Here is a 14,879-nt window from a genome sequence, read left to right as displayed (position 1 = left end):
CAGGAGTCTGGGGCAAGCTGTAGGTCATCCAGCCCCAAAATTCACTCTGCAAAACTCCTGTCCTCCCCATTCCCAGGGCTCTCCCACTTCAAAGCAGCACAAGATGATGCAGGAAGTGGCCGTTTTTGAGCAACTCTCTTAGAAAGTCCTTCCTTGTATTGAACTTTTCTATCATTTCCATTCATTGCTCTTAGTTCTGTCCTCTGGGCCCCAGAAGACAAACTTCATTTTCAAGTGATGACACTTCACAAACTTGAAAACTAAGACTGCTTTGTCTCTCATTCTCCCCTTGTCCTCTCCTACCTAAGGCAAGAAAAATTCTCCAGATTCTCCTAGGTGGAACGGCATGGTGTTCAGAGCTCACACCTCCCGATGATTTCGTCATTTCTGGATGATCACTGGGTTTTGAACACTCCTCTTAACGTGTGCCACCCAGAAGGGGCCCATCTTAGACGTCTGACCAGTGCGTGGGGGAATGAATGAAACAAGACTGACTGTGTGATAACTGTTGAAACTGGTCAGTTGGTACATAGGGGACTCACTGTTGATCTTTTGTATGTCTTTGAATTTTTTTTTTTTAATTTAAATGATCATAGAAAACATCAGGGAAAAACGTCTCATCTCTACAAATTTATGGTGCATTCAGACACGGTATTCCCTGCGCAGGCACGTTGCTGTCCCTCAACATGTGTGCCTTTTGAGGGACCAGGCGAAAGCAAACTCAGTGAGGGCCGGATGGGGTGGGGCTGAGATCGAAAACATTGAGAATCTACAGTCCCGTAACCTGCAGTTGAGCAACAGCGGCGGGGGAAAATGTAGGCAAGGACCTCTGTACCAAGTCCTGCAGCATCAGGAGCCTCTGGAAGGCGGCCTCAGAGATTTCTGCCCAGGAAGTTTCGAACCCGCAAAGCCCCAAGGGCACAGCTACTTCAGGTGGATGCCGCCGGGCATCTGAGTGTGATAACTGAATCTCGGGCTTCGTGGGCTAAGCGTGGGGCTCCGTGTCCATAAACGGGGGCCGAGTTCTCACGCGGTGACCGGCCTGAGGGTCACAGGGGAACCGGCCTCTTAAGTCCACGAGGAGGACCGAGGCCGCCGCGCCGAGCCCACGCCTGTCCTTGGCCCGGGGCGTCGGGGGCGGGGTGCGAAAACCGCCAAGACTTCATCTGGTTGGTCCCTCCTTGGTTAGAAAAAAAAAAAAGGAATGGGAAAGAGGTCCCCGCCTGTTCACATTGCGAGGGCGCCTCCGCTAGTCGCTTTCGCTCCTCGACCTCCCGAGTACCCGAGACAACGAGATGCCAAAAAGACCTCCCAACTTCCTAGAGGGGACACTGCGGCCCCGCACAGCTCTCCGCGGGCGGGGCTATGACGCACTTCCGGCTGCGTCGGCGGCGGTGAGCGTCGAGGTGTTCAGCGGCCCGGGCGGCTTTGACTCACGGTGAGCCTCCCGGTCTCCGGTTCGCGTGGCGGGCGGAAGCGGGAGTGTCCGCCGAAGGGTGCGGGGAGGGACGGGTGGGTTAGGCAGCTGTGGCCTGTGGGGACTCCCCAGACCGGTCCTGGGAGGGTGGTGGGAGGAGCCCCCAGTCCCTGCCCAGCCCCAGACGGCGGAGGCATTTGCTCCCTTGAAAGCATTCCCCCCGTCTCCCACGCACCCCGCCAGGGGTTTAAAGAGGGAAAGTTGGTCTCTTTCGTGTTCCAGAGCAGTTTTTCTCTGCACTCCCTGAGCCGAACGGCCCGTCAGTCTGAGTGGGGCTGCTTTCTCTTTTTCCCTGGCTCTCAGTAGGCGGGTCCGAATTCAAGGCTAATTGATAAGAATTCGCCCGAGGGGGTTGGGGACCTCGTGTGAGAAACTGGGCCTCAGAAGTCCTGGGTAGTGTCTGTTCCAAGGGAGGGAATAGGGAGGGCTTTGTTCAGGTTAGAAAGCACGTAACAGGGATATGCTCCAGTTTGGAAACACATTTTTAGAGGGCCATTTATTTATAAATAGTTTGTCAAGAGAAAGGTGGTCTGGTGAGTGAGGTACTTGGAAACCTCTTATATAAGGAGCAGTTGAAAGAACTGTGAAGAAAAGACAACTGTTTTCAGGTATTGGAAGCCTACAACGGAGAAAGTAAGTTTTGGTCTAGGACCAAACTAGGATCAGTGAAGAAAGAAGATAAAAAGTGATGCAGAATTTGGTGCAGTTTAAAGAAAACCTGTAACAATTAGAACTGTCCAGCAGTAGAAATCTGTGCCTCATGAATTATCAAGTTTGCCTGCGTAGGAGTTTTCAGGTACAGAATGAGTATGTCAAAAGCATTCTAGCATTAATTGGTAAGTCGTGTTAAATTGTTAGACTGTAATAATTTGGTTTATTTATGCCTCATCTTGTTCTAGAATGGATTTGGGGCACTTTGATAAGGGCATATAAGCTTTGGGAAATCGGCATAAAAGAGGGGGGGGAAACCTCGGAACAGAACAGAGGCCTCTGCTTGTAGTAGACCATGAACTTTTCCTTGATGGGCCTCTTGTGCTAAACTTTCTAGCGAGCTTAAAATAGTTCACTGTGGTTGAAGACAGTGTGAGTAATGAAGCCTCTGTTTTCTATTCACATGCTTTTTTATTTTATAAACACCTTATTAAGAAAAATTCGAAAGCTAAGACCTTGAGGGCATCCCTAATGAACCTTTAGACAAACTAAACATGACCAATGTGGTCATGACCAATACTGGCTTTGCTAGAGGCAGACAAGAGACAAGGAGATCTGAGAGGCAACAGGGGCTGAAATCTTTGAGACCTTGTTGGCCTTGTGATGATTTTGGCTTTTACTCTGTATGACACACAAAGCCTTGAAAGGTGTGAGCAGAGGAATGATGTGATCTGACTTGTATTTAACAGGCAACAGATGATGGGCTGGTGGGACAGCAGTGTTGGAGGTAGCGAACTCTGAATCTCTTAGATGTAGAGATTTGCTCATGAATTGTGTGCAGAATGTGAAGGAGGAGTTGGGTGACCAGGTTTTTTTGGTCTGAAAAACAGAACAATGGAGTTGCCCAGGTTTTTTTGGTCCGGAAAAAACGGTGGAGTTGCCATTAACTAAGATGAGCAGCTTTGGGGGAAAGATGGGAAGTACAGTTTCGGGCGTGTTAAGCTTGAGGTGCCACTGAACATGCTGGTGGCAACGTCAAGTGGGTAGTTTGTTGTGTGAGTCTGGAGTTCAGAAGAGAGGTCCAGGCTGCAGATAAATTGGCGGCTGTTGAGTATATAGATCGTACTTAAAGCCACGCAACTGGATGAACTCTCCAAAGAGTGAGTACAGTTAGGAAGAAGGCTCCAAGCACCCAGCCCTCCACTTGTTTGTGGCCTTGCTGAGGCATGAATTTGAATTGTGGGCACTGCAAAACTGGTGTGCTAGAATAAACCACTGAGCTATTGAGCCAGCCCAGCCAGTTGCCCAGCAGCAACATCTAGGGAAACTTTCTTCTTTAATTATGACTATGTATGTGTTTTGCAAAGGCGATTGTGTGATATAGTAGCATCTGTGAGTTTGAACTCGCCAACTTCTGGGAACAGATCCCATGTGAACGTGATATAGGACACTCCCTATTTAATGCCTCCTGTGCTGGGTTATAACTCCTAGTGTCTTGCAGAGTTTCCCAGGCTGGATCCCAGAAGCTGAGCAGTCTTTCCTGTTCTTGGGGTGCCCTCCTCTGAAGAGAGTGGGAAATTTTGTAACCAGTTATGTTACAAAGTTATTCCAACACTTAGGAGGTCCACTTGAAAGGATTTCTAAGGAATGCTCCCTGCGCTGCTACATCTATATTTAGGTTATTTTAGCCTTTGGTGCTAATGCCTTTATTTTAAGAGACTAGATGGCAGTGCTTCCCACCACCACCCCCAACCCCCACTCAGTTTTCAAGTAATCCTGAACTTGGGAGCTTCAGTAGTGTACTGGGTGCAGAGGAAAGCATAAACAGGTGTTCAGTGCTGATGCTGGTCCACTGTGTGGGAATAGCTGTTGGCGCCTCATAGGATGCTTCAGAATTTGGGTACAGTAGAGGGGAGTCCCAGCTAGCGTCCCGAGAGTTCTGAACTAATTAGCAGCTGGTAATTATTGACTTTCTCCTAAAGGCAAGGTCACATATTGAGGTTTTATTCCTAGAACCCCACTTCCTATATTTTTTTAATTACCAAAATTGATTACAAAAATAAAGGGGGAGAGTCATATAAAATACATGTTTTTAATACATATTTACTAAATGTGTGAAACTAAATGTCTGATATAAAAACTGTAACATAAATGTACCTTTTTTGGAAGGTTCTGCATGGGCTGGAATTGCTGCTTTTTTGTTTTCCTGGGTTTCTTTTTTTGAAGGGCATGGAATTTGGGCATTAGAAGTAAAATCTGTTTTAATTGTTAAAAACTGCTTATGATCCGTTTGGAGATTTTATGATTTTTCTGGCTACAAAAGTAATAATACCCATTATAGAAAATTTAGGAAATAAAAAAAAAGACTTTAAAAAATTGAAATCATTCATAATTCTGTAACCCAGAAATATCACTGTTCGTGTTTTTATCTTTTTCCTTCATTGTGATTGTGTGTATATTATGAGTGTGTGTGCGAGATGGTATTGCAAGTGCTGTCAAGCCAGATCCACGGAGATGGACACGCATGTTAGAAATCAGCATACTCAACTTTTTAAATGCCTTAGCTTTAGATTATCTGCAACTCCTGTTCCCTCGTCTTCAGCTTTTATAAGCCATTTATACATCCTTTTTATGGTCTCTACCATTGTTGTCAATATAATTTCATGTAATGAACACCCACATAGACTTTTTACGTGTTTGGCTCTTTCTTGAGACCGCTGGCGTTTTCCTGGTCTAGATTATTCGAATCCAGTACGGGAACCCCTGTGTGACAGGAAAGGTGCTGCTTAGAGTTTGAAAATATGTTCATCAGGAGGGCCAGTCACACGTGTGTAAAATTAGTTAACTTACGTAGTTTTCTTTCAGAGTACTATATTTAATGAATGCCAATAATGATAGACTGATTCTGTTGTCTGTTTACTCACTTCTTTTCCATCTCCCCCACGACTTGAAAGCTGTGTGAGGGTAGACGTGTATCTGTCTTAGGCATCCCTGCAGTCCTAGCGTCGAGCCCATGGCAGGTATTCAGCAAATGTTGAGTGAATGGATTTCACTTTTTTGGCATATGAAGAAAATGGAAGTAATTATATTTACTATAGATGTTTTCAGTATTCTAATGTATCAACTGACAAATATATAGAATATTTAAAATTTAAAAGAAAAAATACTCTTAAACATCTTTTGTTTGTGCTGTCTATTGTGGTTTAATTTCTCCCCTCAGTTTCCTCTCAGCAGTATGTGTCTCATCAAAAGAAATACCTCTGAAAGAATATAGGTTGCTTTTAGTCTAATCTCTTGTCATTCCACTTGTCTTTCTGTGAAAGCTAAACATAAATGGCATTTTATTTTATTTTTAAAACCTGTGCTTTTACTACTATATTGGACATGATGATCTTTTTTAAATTTATTTTTTTATTTTTGGCTGTGTTGGGTCTTCGTTTCTGTGCGAGGGCTTTCTCTAGTTGCAGCGAGCGGGGGCCACTCTTCATCGCGGTGCGCGGGCCTCTTACTATCGCAGCCTCTCCTGTTGCGGAGCACAGGCTCCAGACGCGCAGGCTCAGTAGTTGTGGCTCACGGGCCCAGTTGCTCCGCGGCATGTCGGATCCTCCCGGACCAGGGCTCAAACCCGTGTCCCCTGCATTGGCAGGCAGACTCTCAACCACTGCGCCACCAGGGAAGCCCCTAAATGGCATTTTAAAACAAGAGTACGCCCTGCTTAAAATGGGTCAAGTGAAGCTCAAATTACATCACTAACTATGCTCAATCATTTAAAAATATGCTAGTTAATTCCAGGCTTCTAACATGATTCCTGGTATTGCTAACTAGCCCTGTCATTCAACTAGTAAATTTTTAATGCTGAAGCTAAAAGTTGTAGGTTTAGACAGACTTCATTTGGCCAGTAGATGGCCTGTTGAGATCTCAGGAGTTGTAAGATTCTGAAACAGTTTTTGGAGCAAAGTTAATTTAAATTTAGTTTTAAGCTTACGCCACAGTGCTTTTCTTTTTTTTTTTTTTTTTCCAAATCGAGGTATATTTGATGTACAATATTATATAAGTTACAAGTGTACAACATAGTGATACACAATTTTTAAAGATTATACTCCATTTATAGTTATTATAAAATATTGGCTATATCTCCTCTGCTGTACAGTATATCCTTGTAGCTTATTTCTTTTATACATAGTGGGTTGTACCTCTTAATTTCCAGCCCTGTATCACCCCTCCCCCCTTCTCTCACCCTACTGGTAACCACTGGTTTGTTCTCTGTGTCTGTGAGTCTGTTTCTTTTTTATTATATTCACTAGTTTTTTTTATTTTTTAGATTTTGCATATAAGTGATAATATACAGTATTTGTCTTTCTCTGTCTGACTTTTCACTAAACAATATCCTCCAAGTCCATACATGTTGTTGCAGATGGCAAAATTTCACTCTTTTTTATGACTGACTAGTATACCATTTTGTGTGTGTGTGTATATACACGTACACACCCCACATCATCTTTATCTGTTTATCTGTTGATGGACACTTAGATTGCTTCTATATCTTGGTAATTGTAAATAATGCTGCTGTGAACATTGGGGTGCATGTATATTTTTGAATTAGTGTTTTCATTTTCTTCAGACATATATGCAGGAGTGGGGTTGAGCCACAGTGCACTTTTTCAGAGAGTGGAGGCAAAGTCAAATCAAAATAGGATATCCTGAGCTGACTCCAGGAAGATATTTGACAGTCATTGTTATATGGTAGTTTTATGATGGCCATAATTTCCACCATTTCCTGTGCTAAAGGTGTGGCTATAAAGACCAAAAAGCATACATACTTTTTGTTTTGGTAATTTTATGGTAACCATATTTTCATAGGTTTAACGTGTAGCCCTAAAGAACCAGAAACCCAAAGGAACCAGTACTCCTGCTACACAGAGCCCCATTTTAGTGACACTGTTTCTGCAGTACCTATATGATGACCAAGGTCCTGGGCATGGCCACAGTTCTGGGCCCTAGAACTCCACAAGAGCAGGGGCCTGTGATTGTGAAGGTCGAGGAGGAGGAGGAGGAGAAAGGGAAGCGCCTTCCCAGCCTGGAGATGTTCCGCCAGCGCTTCAGGCAGTTTGGGTACCATGACACCCCTGGCCCTCGGGAGGCCCTCAGCCAGCTCCGGGTGCTCTGCTGTGAGTGGCTGAGGCCTGAGATTCACACCAAGGAGCAGATCCTGGAGCTGCTGGTGCTGGAGCAGTTCCTGACCATCCTGCCCCAGGAGCTCCAGGCCTGGGTGCAGGAGCACTGCCCGGAGAGCGCTGAAGAGGCCGTCACTCTCCTGGAAGATCTGGAGCGAGAGCTGGATGAGCCAGCACAGCAGGTAGGCTGGGGAGACCTTTTACTCTGTGACATTGCAAGCGTAGCAGTCCAGGCAGGAGTGGGTTTGTTCACACACTGAGGATAACTGAATGGACCTTCCGCTGAGTTAGACCATGTTTCCTCCTGTTTTTCTTCTGCTATCCTATATGGAATTAGGGAGTTACCCTTGGGAGTTGAATGGGATGGATGCTTTTCTTTTCTCTTTCCTCTTTCCTAGAGGTTCTACATAGCTGTCCTGAGATTTTCTTTTGTTCTGGTTCTTAAAGTGAGCTGTGCACAGACCCAGCCGTTCCTAATTGTCTCTAGGCCTCACCGCCTCCCAGTGAACAGAAACAGTGGTGGGAGAAGATGGCATCCTCAGGAACAGTGGAGGAATCCCTGAGCAGCCCGCAGCCACGGTCTTTGGAGACCAGTTACAAATACGAGTCTTGGGGGCCCCTCTACATCCAAGAGACTGGTGAAGAGGAGGACTTCACTCCAGAGCTGAGAAAGATTCAAGGTAGGACCATCTGTCAGGCCCCCACTCGGTGCCCAGGCCTTTGTGGTTGAAGAAACAATCATCCTAATTCCTGGTTGTGAGGTGGTCCCCTAGGCTGACTCAACTGGTCTGGCTGATGAGGCAGAATGTGTTCCTTTCCTCCCTCAGGTGTGTCTCAGTCAGTCCTGGCGTGGGAACAGATGACACGCTCGTAAAGGGAGAGTTGAAGTGAGTTTAGTAAGGGGACTGTTCATGGAAGCGCGGACAGCTTGAATGAACCAATAAGAGGCGGTGCTGGTTCATTTGTTAATGACTTAGTGGACCTGCTGTGATCAGTTTGGGATTATGCAGAAATGGTCCCGGTAATTTCTTTTTCAACTTATGCCTCATTAAGCTATTTAAAATGTTTAACTTTTCTTAAGTTATTTACTTCCCACACATAGTTCATGGCAACTTGAAGGGAAGTGTGTACGTGTAGCCAAGTGACTGCTCATCATGGGGACTGAGAGGGATTTTAGCTGCTGCTTCAGTCAGCAGTGGACAGTGAGGAGGGGGTGAGCCTAGAAGCAGCTGGTAGCAGAGGAGGGAAGGAGATGGTGGGTGGAGAGAGGGACAGAGGGACGAGGAGAAGGCGGCTTAGAGGAAAGTACCTTGTTGACTGAGGCTTCTGGACTTGCCGAGGGATGACACTTCTCAAAGGGAGCCCATTTTTCGGTGTGAATTTCTCTTACTCCCCTTTTCTGTGTATGTGGATGGTTAGGTGGACTTTTAAGAGGTGTGACTGCCTGGTGAAGTGCTTTAAAAAAGCTAAACTGCTTCAGTCTGATTTTGACAGTTACTTTATAACTAAGAGAATGATAAGACATAGCCAATGTAGGTGAAATGATGAGAGTTAAACCCTCATGGGAGTTAAGTACTGTCATTCAAATTAGTAAGGATCTGGGACTAGAATGATTATAAGTGGACCAAACGTTCTCTTTTATTGCTTTTATATTCAGCTTCTGTGAGAATAAGGATTTTGTGAGTTTGCCACTAGCTTCTTCTCCCTTAATTATCCTTTTTATTTTCCTTTATCAACTTTGACCCTTCCACAATCTTTCTTGTTTCTTTCTACCTGAGCATCACCCAGCTCCTTTGCTGCTGTCTCAGTATGCTTGGTTTTGCCTAATTGCCCTCTATACCCGAAGTTCTCCTGGCAGAGAACACCATGTACTTCTTATACCATGATAGCTTCTGGTAGGGGGCTTGCATGAAAAGTCTGGCATCGTAAACTAGATCTGATAATGACTTATTTGTATCAGTGTGGTACTGTAACTTCATAGAGCAATATTTGGTTACCCCTTAGAATCCATCAGTGTCACCTGGTGATTCTATTTCTCATTTAACAGTTTCTTCTCAGGACAGGAAACAACTGACATGTCCTTATTCTACTTACTGTTTCAGATCGTAAGTCGAACACCCAGAATGAGGAATCAACAGATAAGCAGGAAAGTTCTGAAGAATTTCACGCAGAAGGATTCAGAAGGGATTCTATTCCCATGTTTATTGCCAACAAATGTGAGGCCAAGTTAGAAAGGCAGTGGGTTAACCTGGAAAAGGGAAGAGGAACAAAAATTCCTCTCCAAGACAAAGGTTCCTCAAAAGGTAGAGAAGTAATGACTAAACCTGCCCCAGCAGAGAGACGTTACATATGCGCTGAGTGTGGGAAAGCCTTTAGTAATAGCTCAAATCTCACTAAACACCGGAGAACACACACTGGGGAGAAACCGTATGTGTGCACCAAATGTGGGAAAGCTTTCAGCCACAGCTCCAACCTGACCCTTCACTACAGAACACACTTGGTGGACCGGCCCTATGACTGTAAGTGTGGAAAAGCCTTCGGTCAGAGCTCGGACCTCCTTAAACATCAGCGAATGCACACTGAAGAGGCTCCTTACCAGTGTAAAGATTGCGGCAAAGCCTTCAGCGGGAAAGGCAGCCTCATTCGACACTATCGAATACACACCGGGGAGAAGCCGTATCAGTGTAACGAGTGTGGGAAGAGCTTTAGTCAGCACGCAGGTCTTAGTTCTCATCAGAGACTCCACACTGGAGAGAAGCCGTATAAATGTAAGGAGTGTGGGAAAGCCTTCAACCACAGTTCCAATTTTAATAAACACCATAGAATCCATACCGGGGAAAAGCCCTATTGGTGTAATAATTGTGGGAAAACCTTCTGTAGTAAGTCCAATCTTTCCAAACATCAGAGAGTCCACACTGCAGAGGGAGAAGGGCCTTAACTGTCAGGTATGCTCTCTTGATGGTTTTTGTTTTTTTAACTTTAGAACGTGAATGCTAGGGAGAAAGCCCAGTAATTGCAATGTGAACTCTGGGGTAGATTTCGTTTCACTCGACTTCGAGGGGACAGTGAGAGCGCAGGTGGGGGGACATGGCGGGTTCCTCACCTGCCCGCTGGCTGCAGCAGGGTCCCCTCACCGCACTTCGAGTCCCATAAACCATGCGGACATTGCCTTTTGTATAGTTAAACTGCTGTGTATCCGGTATAATTAAGGAGGAAACATTAAAACTGTTTAACTGTTTTAACGTATATGCAAGAATTATGATTTGTAAAGAAATGAGCCATGTTGAACACAGTTTAATCCGATTCAGAATAAACTTACAACATCTTGTGATGCCTCAGGACTATTTTATTAAAAAATTGTATGTTAGTTATTCAACACTATTCTGGAGAGGAAACTTCCTACTGGTTTTGCTTTTGGAAAATTTGGATTTGGGGTAAATAGAACTTTCAGTGCTTGTGAGTGTGTGCGTGAGGAAATTGCGGCAGGGTGTGCAGGGTAGCTGCAGCTTAGTCTTCATTGTGCGTTTCCTGCGTACAGAACACGTTTTTCCAGCATTTGGGAACATTTTGTCAGCCTCATGCTTTTTGGCCGTGTATACCCGTGTCTCTGTCGAACTGTGAAAGTCTGACTCCCTGAGAAGCTTCCTTCTAAATTCCAGAAGCCAGTAATACACAGTATGATTACCTTAAATCCATCCTGTCTTTTCCCTCTGACTGCAAACTCTTTGATTTAAGGTATGGCTTTTGGCCAGTTGGTCCTCCTGTTACCTGGAAACCCAACAACTTCACTCTTTGCTCCTATCATTTGCTTATCTTCATATTGTGAGTTTTTTCCACCTCCTATTAGTAGTCACTGAAATATCTCTTTGTCTGCTGCTGCAGCCCTAGTGGTCACGCAAACCTGACATGCCAGGATTGGGGACAGCAAGAAAGTGTCATGTCTAGTACCAGTTCTGATCGCTGGAAGCTGCCTCGTATGCCATCCTGGGATCAGATTAAACTACAGGTAATGAGTCTATGCAGCAGCCAAATATATTAGGGTGGGGGAGGGGGGGTCATTACTGAAAAAGAATCAATAGTGCTTGAAATCTGAAGGGTTCTTACTGTTCTGGTGGCCTGCTGACGACCTGGACATCCCTGCCAGCTCCTTAGACTCGATATTTCGTGTGAGCCATCCTGTTTGTATATTAACCCTCCTGGAGGCCCACAGAGAATTTAGTGATTAGGTGGCAGCTGGCTATCTGTAGGGCCCCCGCTGAAACTGCTCCAGATGAAGGCTGTGAGGAGCCTGCTGAGCCCTCGTCCTCCTCTGGTGAGAGGGGACTGGGCCCCCCATCTGTCCTGCCCCTTACCTTCCTGACTCTGTGCAGTGGTAGTTTCTGATGGGCGTTGACGTGAGGCAAAGGTCCACACACTTCCTTTCAGCTCCCATCGGTCCGTCTGCGAGCTGAAGTCTTCCTCTGATCTCCTTGAATCCAAACTTTCAGCCTTATTCTTTGCAGACCCCTTGTCTAGACAAGTCACAGCCCAGGAGGCCACTTCTCCCTCCATGAAAAGTTGGTGCCAGATAGACTGCTCACAGCTCTGCCCACCAGATTCCCCTCACTCTGACCTTTAGGGCCACTCCTGAGCAAGGCCGTGTGAATCAGCACATTTTTGGTTCACACACCAAAATATTGAGCTGATCCCTCTGTGAAAAACCCTACTTGTTTCTTCCACCAAGTCAACGGGGACTGAATCCACAGGTGTGAGCAGAGGGAGAGGCATCAGTTCAACAAAGGTAGGAAACGGGGTCTGAGCCCCCTGCTTACACGCCTTGTGGCTTCTGGACCTGCTCAGGTCATGTGAATGACTAAATTCCTATTGTTATAAATCACAGTGTCACAGTCTGTATGTATTGGGGAAGGTGGGGACAGATTTTGAGGAGAATGAGCATTATCTTGAGAGGCATCTGCCTCAGGTGAGATCTTTGCATGGTTTCCAGGCAAAAAGAGGCTCCTTTCCTGTATCAAGGGGGAAGGGAGGTGCTTTTGTTAGGCCAGAGGACTTGGGAATTTAGGGTTCCAGGTGCTCAGGCACACCTACCCAAGTGTCACATACATCAGGATCCCAGTCTTTCCCAATCAGGGCCTGGAATTTTGGCATCAGTGACTTGGTGGGGCTTTTCATTTAGCCACCTTTGCAGTTCTGCCACCCTGACAGTTAAATCCTGCGCCTGATTTTCAGGCCAGTCTGCTGTCAGTACAGAAGGTGCGGTTCTCCTCAAACGCTGCCGTGGAGGACTTCTGGCTGTCACAACAGGCCCTGAACTGATAGTTGGCTGCCCCAAGTCTATCATTTTCTTTCTTCAAAGCTTGAGAGAGAGAAACTCTGCAGCCCTTATAACTGCCACTATCCCAGTAATGCTTGGGTTATAGAACTGTTGCATAAGCTGATGCTTTCCCTGGTACCTGTACCTCATCTCTTGCCAGAACTAGTAGGAACAGTAGTAACTGCCCTGGGGTAGAAGGCCAGGGGTTACCACCATTACATTTATCACCAGGCTCCTTTTTTTACCATCTGACCAGCAAATGATCTGCTCCAGGATGCCAACCTGAGGGCTCCACTTCTAGGGCACTTCCAGTACCAACTGTCATAGTTTGGATTTCCTCTAAAACAGAGCCCAGGACCAGGGCATGGGGGCAGATAGTTTACTTAGGGAGATGACCAGAGGAAGCAGGAGTGAGAAGCAGGAGAAGGTGACTAGAGGAAGCAAGGAGAGAGAGAGGAGGAAAAGCCAGTAAGAGACGCATTATTGAGCTGGTTCTTCTGTAGGCAGCCAGTGCTCAGGTCTGCTGGGGACCTTCAGAGACATCAGGTCACAAATGGGGGAAGCTGGTATGCCTGACCTCTGCTCAATCCCAGTGCGCCCCTCCCACGGTTAGGAGGCCAGTTCCTGCTTGTCTCCAAGAGAGTGGTCGAGGACCCCTGGTGGGCTGGGAAGGACACTGTCCCAGGGGGCTGTGAGGCTGGCTTGGTCTGAAGATGTTTGTGAGTGTTGCCCCATATGTCACACACGGACACACATTTAGACACACACAGATACACATGTACATTGGACCCCTGGCTAGGGCTGCCAGATTTAGCAAATAAAAGCACATTTAGATTGCAGGTAAACAGTATGTCTGGGACATACTTCTTTTTTTTTTTTTAATTTATTTTATTTATTTATTTATTCGCTGTGTTGGGTCTTCGTTTCTGTGCTAGGGCTTTCTCTAGTTGCGGCAAGCACGGGCCACTCTTCATCGCGGTGCGCGGGCCTCTCACTGTCGCGGCCTCTCTTGTTGCGGAGCACAGGCTCCAGATGCGCAGGCTCAGTAGTTGTGGCTCACGGGCCTAGTAGCTCCACGGCATGTGGTATCTTCCCAGACCAGGGCTCGAACCCGTGTCCCCTGCATTGGCAGGCAGATTCTCAACCACTGCGCCACCAGGGAAGCCCTGGGACATACTTCTTATGCTCAAAAAATTATTCAATGTTTACCTGAAATTCAGATGTAGCTGGGCATCTTATCCAGCAATCCTACCCCCAGTATGTGTGAACAGCGATGCTTCCACCTCTCTGTCTAACCTAATACGGATAACAAAAGCATAAGGAACCAAAGGAAAAATAAGAGAAACTGGACATCATCAAAGTACTTCAAAGGACACCGTCAAGAAAGTGAAAGGACAACCCACAGAATGGTAGGACATTTTTGCAAATCATGTATATATGATAAGGCACTTCTATGTTGAATATATTTTACAACTGAGTAATAAAAAAGACAACCAATTAAAAGATAGGCAAAGGATCTAAATAGACATTTCTCCACAAAAGATACAAAAACAGACAACAAGTACATGGAAAGGTGCTCAAAATAGCTCTGAGGGAAATGCAGATCAGAACCACAGTGAGACCACGCCACACCCACTAGGATGGCTGTGATAAAAAAGATACTATCAAGTACTGAGGATGCAGAGAAATCAGAAGCTTATATGCTGCTGGTGAGAATGTAAAATGGGACAACCACTTTGGAAGGCAGCCTGGCATTTCCTCAAAAGTTTAAATAGAGCGTTTGAGAAATTGCTACCCTAGATATATACCCAAGAAAAATGAAAACATTTACACAAAAACTTGTATACAAATGTTCAAAGCAACATTATTCATAACAGCCAAAAAGAAGAAAAAACCCAAATCCAAATGTTTCCATCAATGGACGAAAGAATAAACAAAATGTGGTGTATGCATACAATGGAATATTATTTAGCCATAAAAAGGATGAAGTGCAGATTCACATTACAACATACACGGATGAAACTTGACGTCATCGTACTAAGCAAATGAAGCTAAACACGAAAGGCCGCATATATGATTATGAGTCCAGTTATGTGAAATGTCTGCAATAGGCAAATCCATGGAGACAGAAAGTAGACTGGCAGTTGTCTAGGGCTGGGGCAGCTGGAGGGAAGTAGAGAGTGACTGCTAAAGGGTATGGGGTTTCTTTTTAGGGTGATGAAATCTTCTCAAATTGTGACGGTTGGTTACACAACTCTGGATACTA

At 45.5% G+C, this 14,879-nt stretch overlaps 1 protein-coding gene across 2 annotated transcripts; it reads left to right on the top strand.

The window, feature by feature from the left end:
* The first annotated feature begins 1,292 nt into the window (after positions 1-1,292).
* On the top strand, positions 1,293-10,630 carry ZSCAN21 (zinc finger and SCAN domain containing 21). 2 transcript variants are annotated; one of them, XM_082431321.1, is made up of 4 exons: positions 1,293-1,438; positions 6,989-7,484; positions 7,790-7,982; positions 9,405-10,630. In XM_082431321.1, the coding sequence occupies exons 2-4, from the start codon at positions 7,086-7,088 to the stop codon at positions 10,238-10,240; spliced, it is 1,428 nt and encodes a 475-aa protein (XP_082287447.1). In that variant the 5' UTR covers positions 1,293-1,438; positions 6,989-7,085; the 3' UTR covers positions 10,241-10,630. The 2 variants fall into 2 exon arrangements, with proteins under 2 accessions (XP_082287447.1, XP_082287448.1); XM_082431322.1 differs by lacking the exon at positions 1,293-1,438 and adding an exon at positions 1,456-2,313.
* Positions 10,631-14,879: the final 4,249 nt, after the last annotated feature.

The sequence above is a fragment of the Balaenoptera physalus genome (genome assembly GCF_965194825.1).
Source record: "Balaenoptera physalus genome assembly, chromosome: 16".
NCBI classification, from domain to species: domain Eukaryota; kingdom Metazoa; phylum Chordata; class Mammalia; order Artiodactyla; family Balaenopteridae; genus Balaenoptera; species Balaenoptera physalus.
This window is presented reverse-complemented; position numbering and strand designations above follow the sequence as displayed.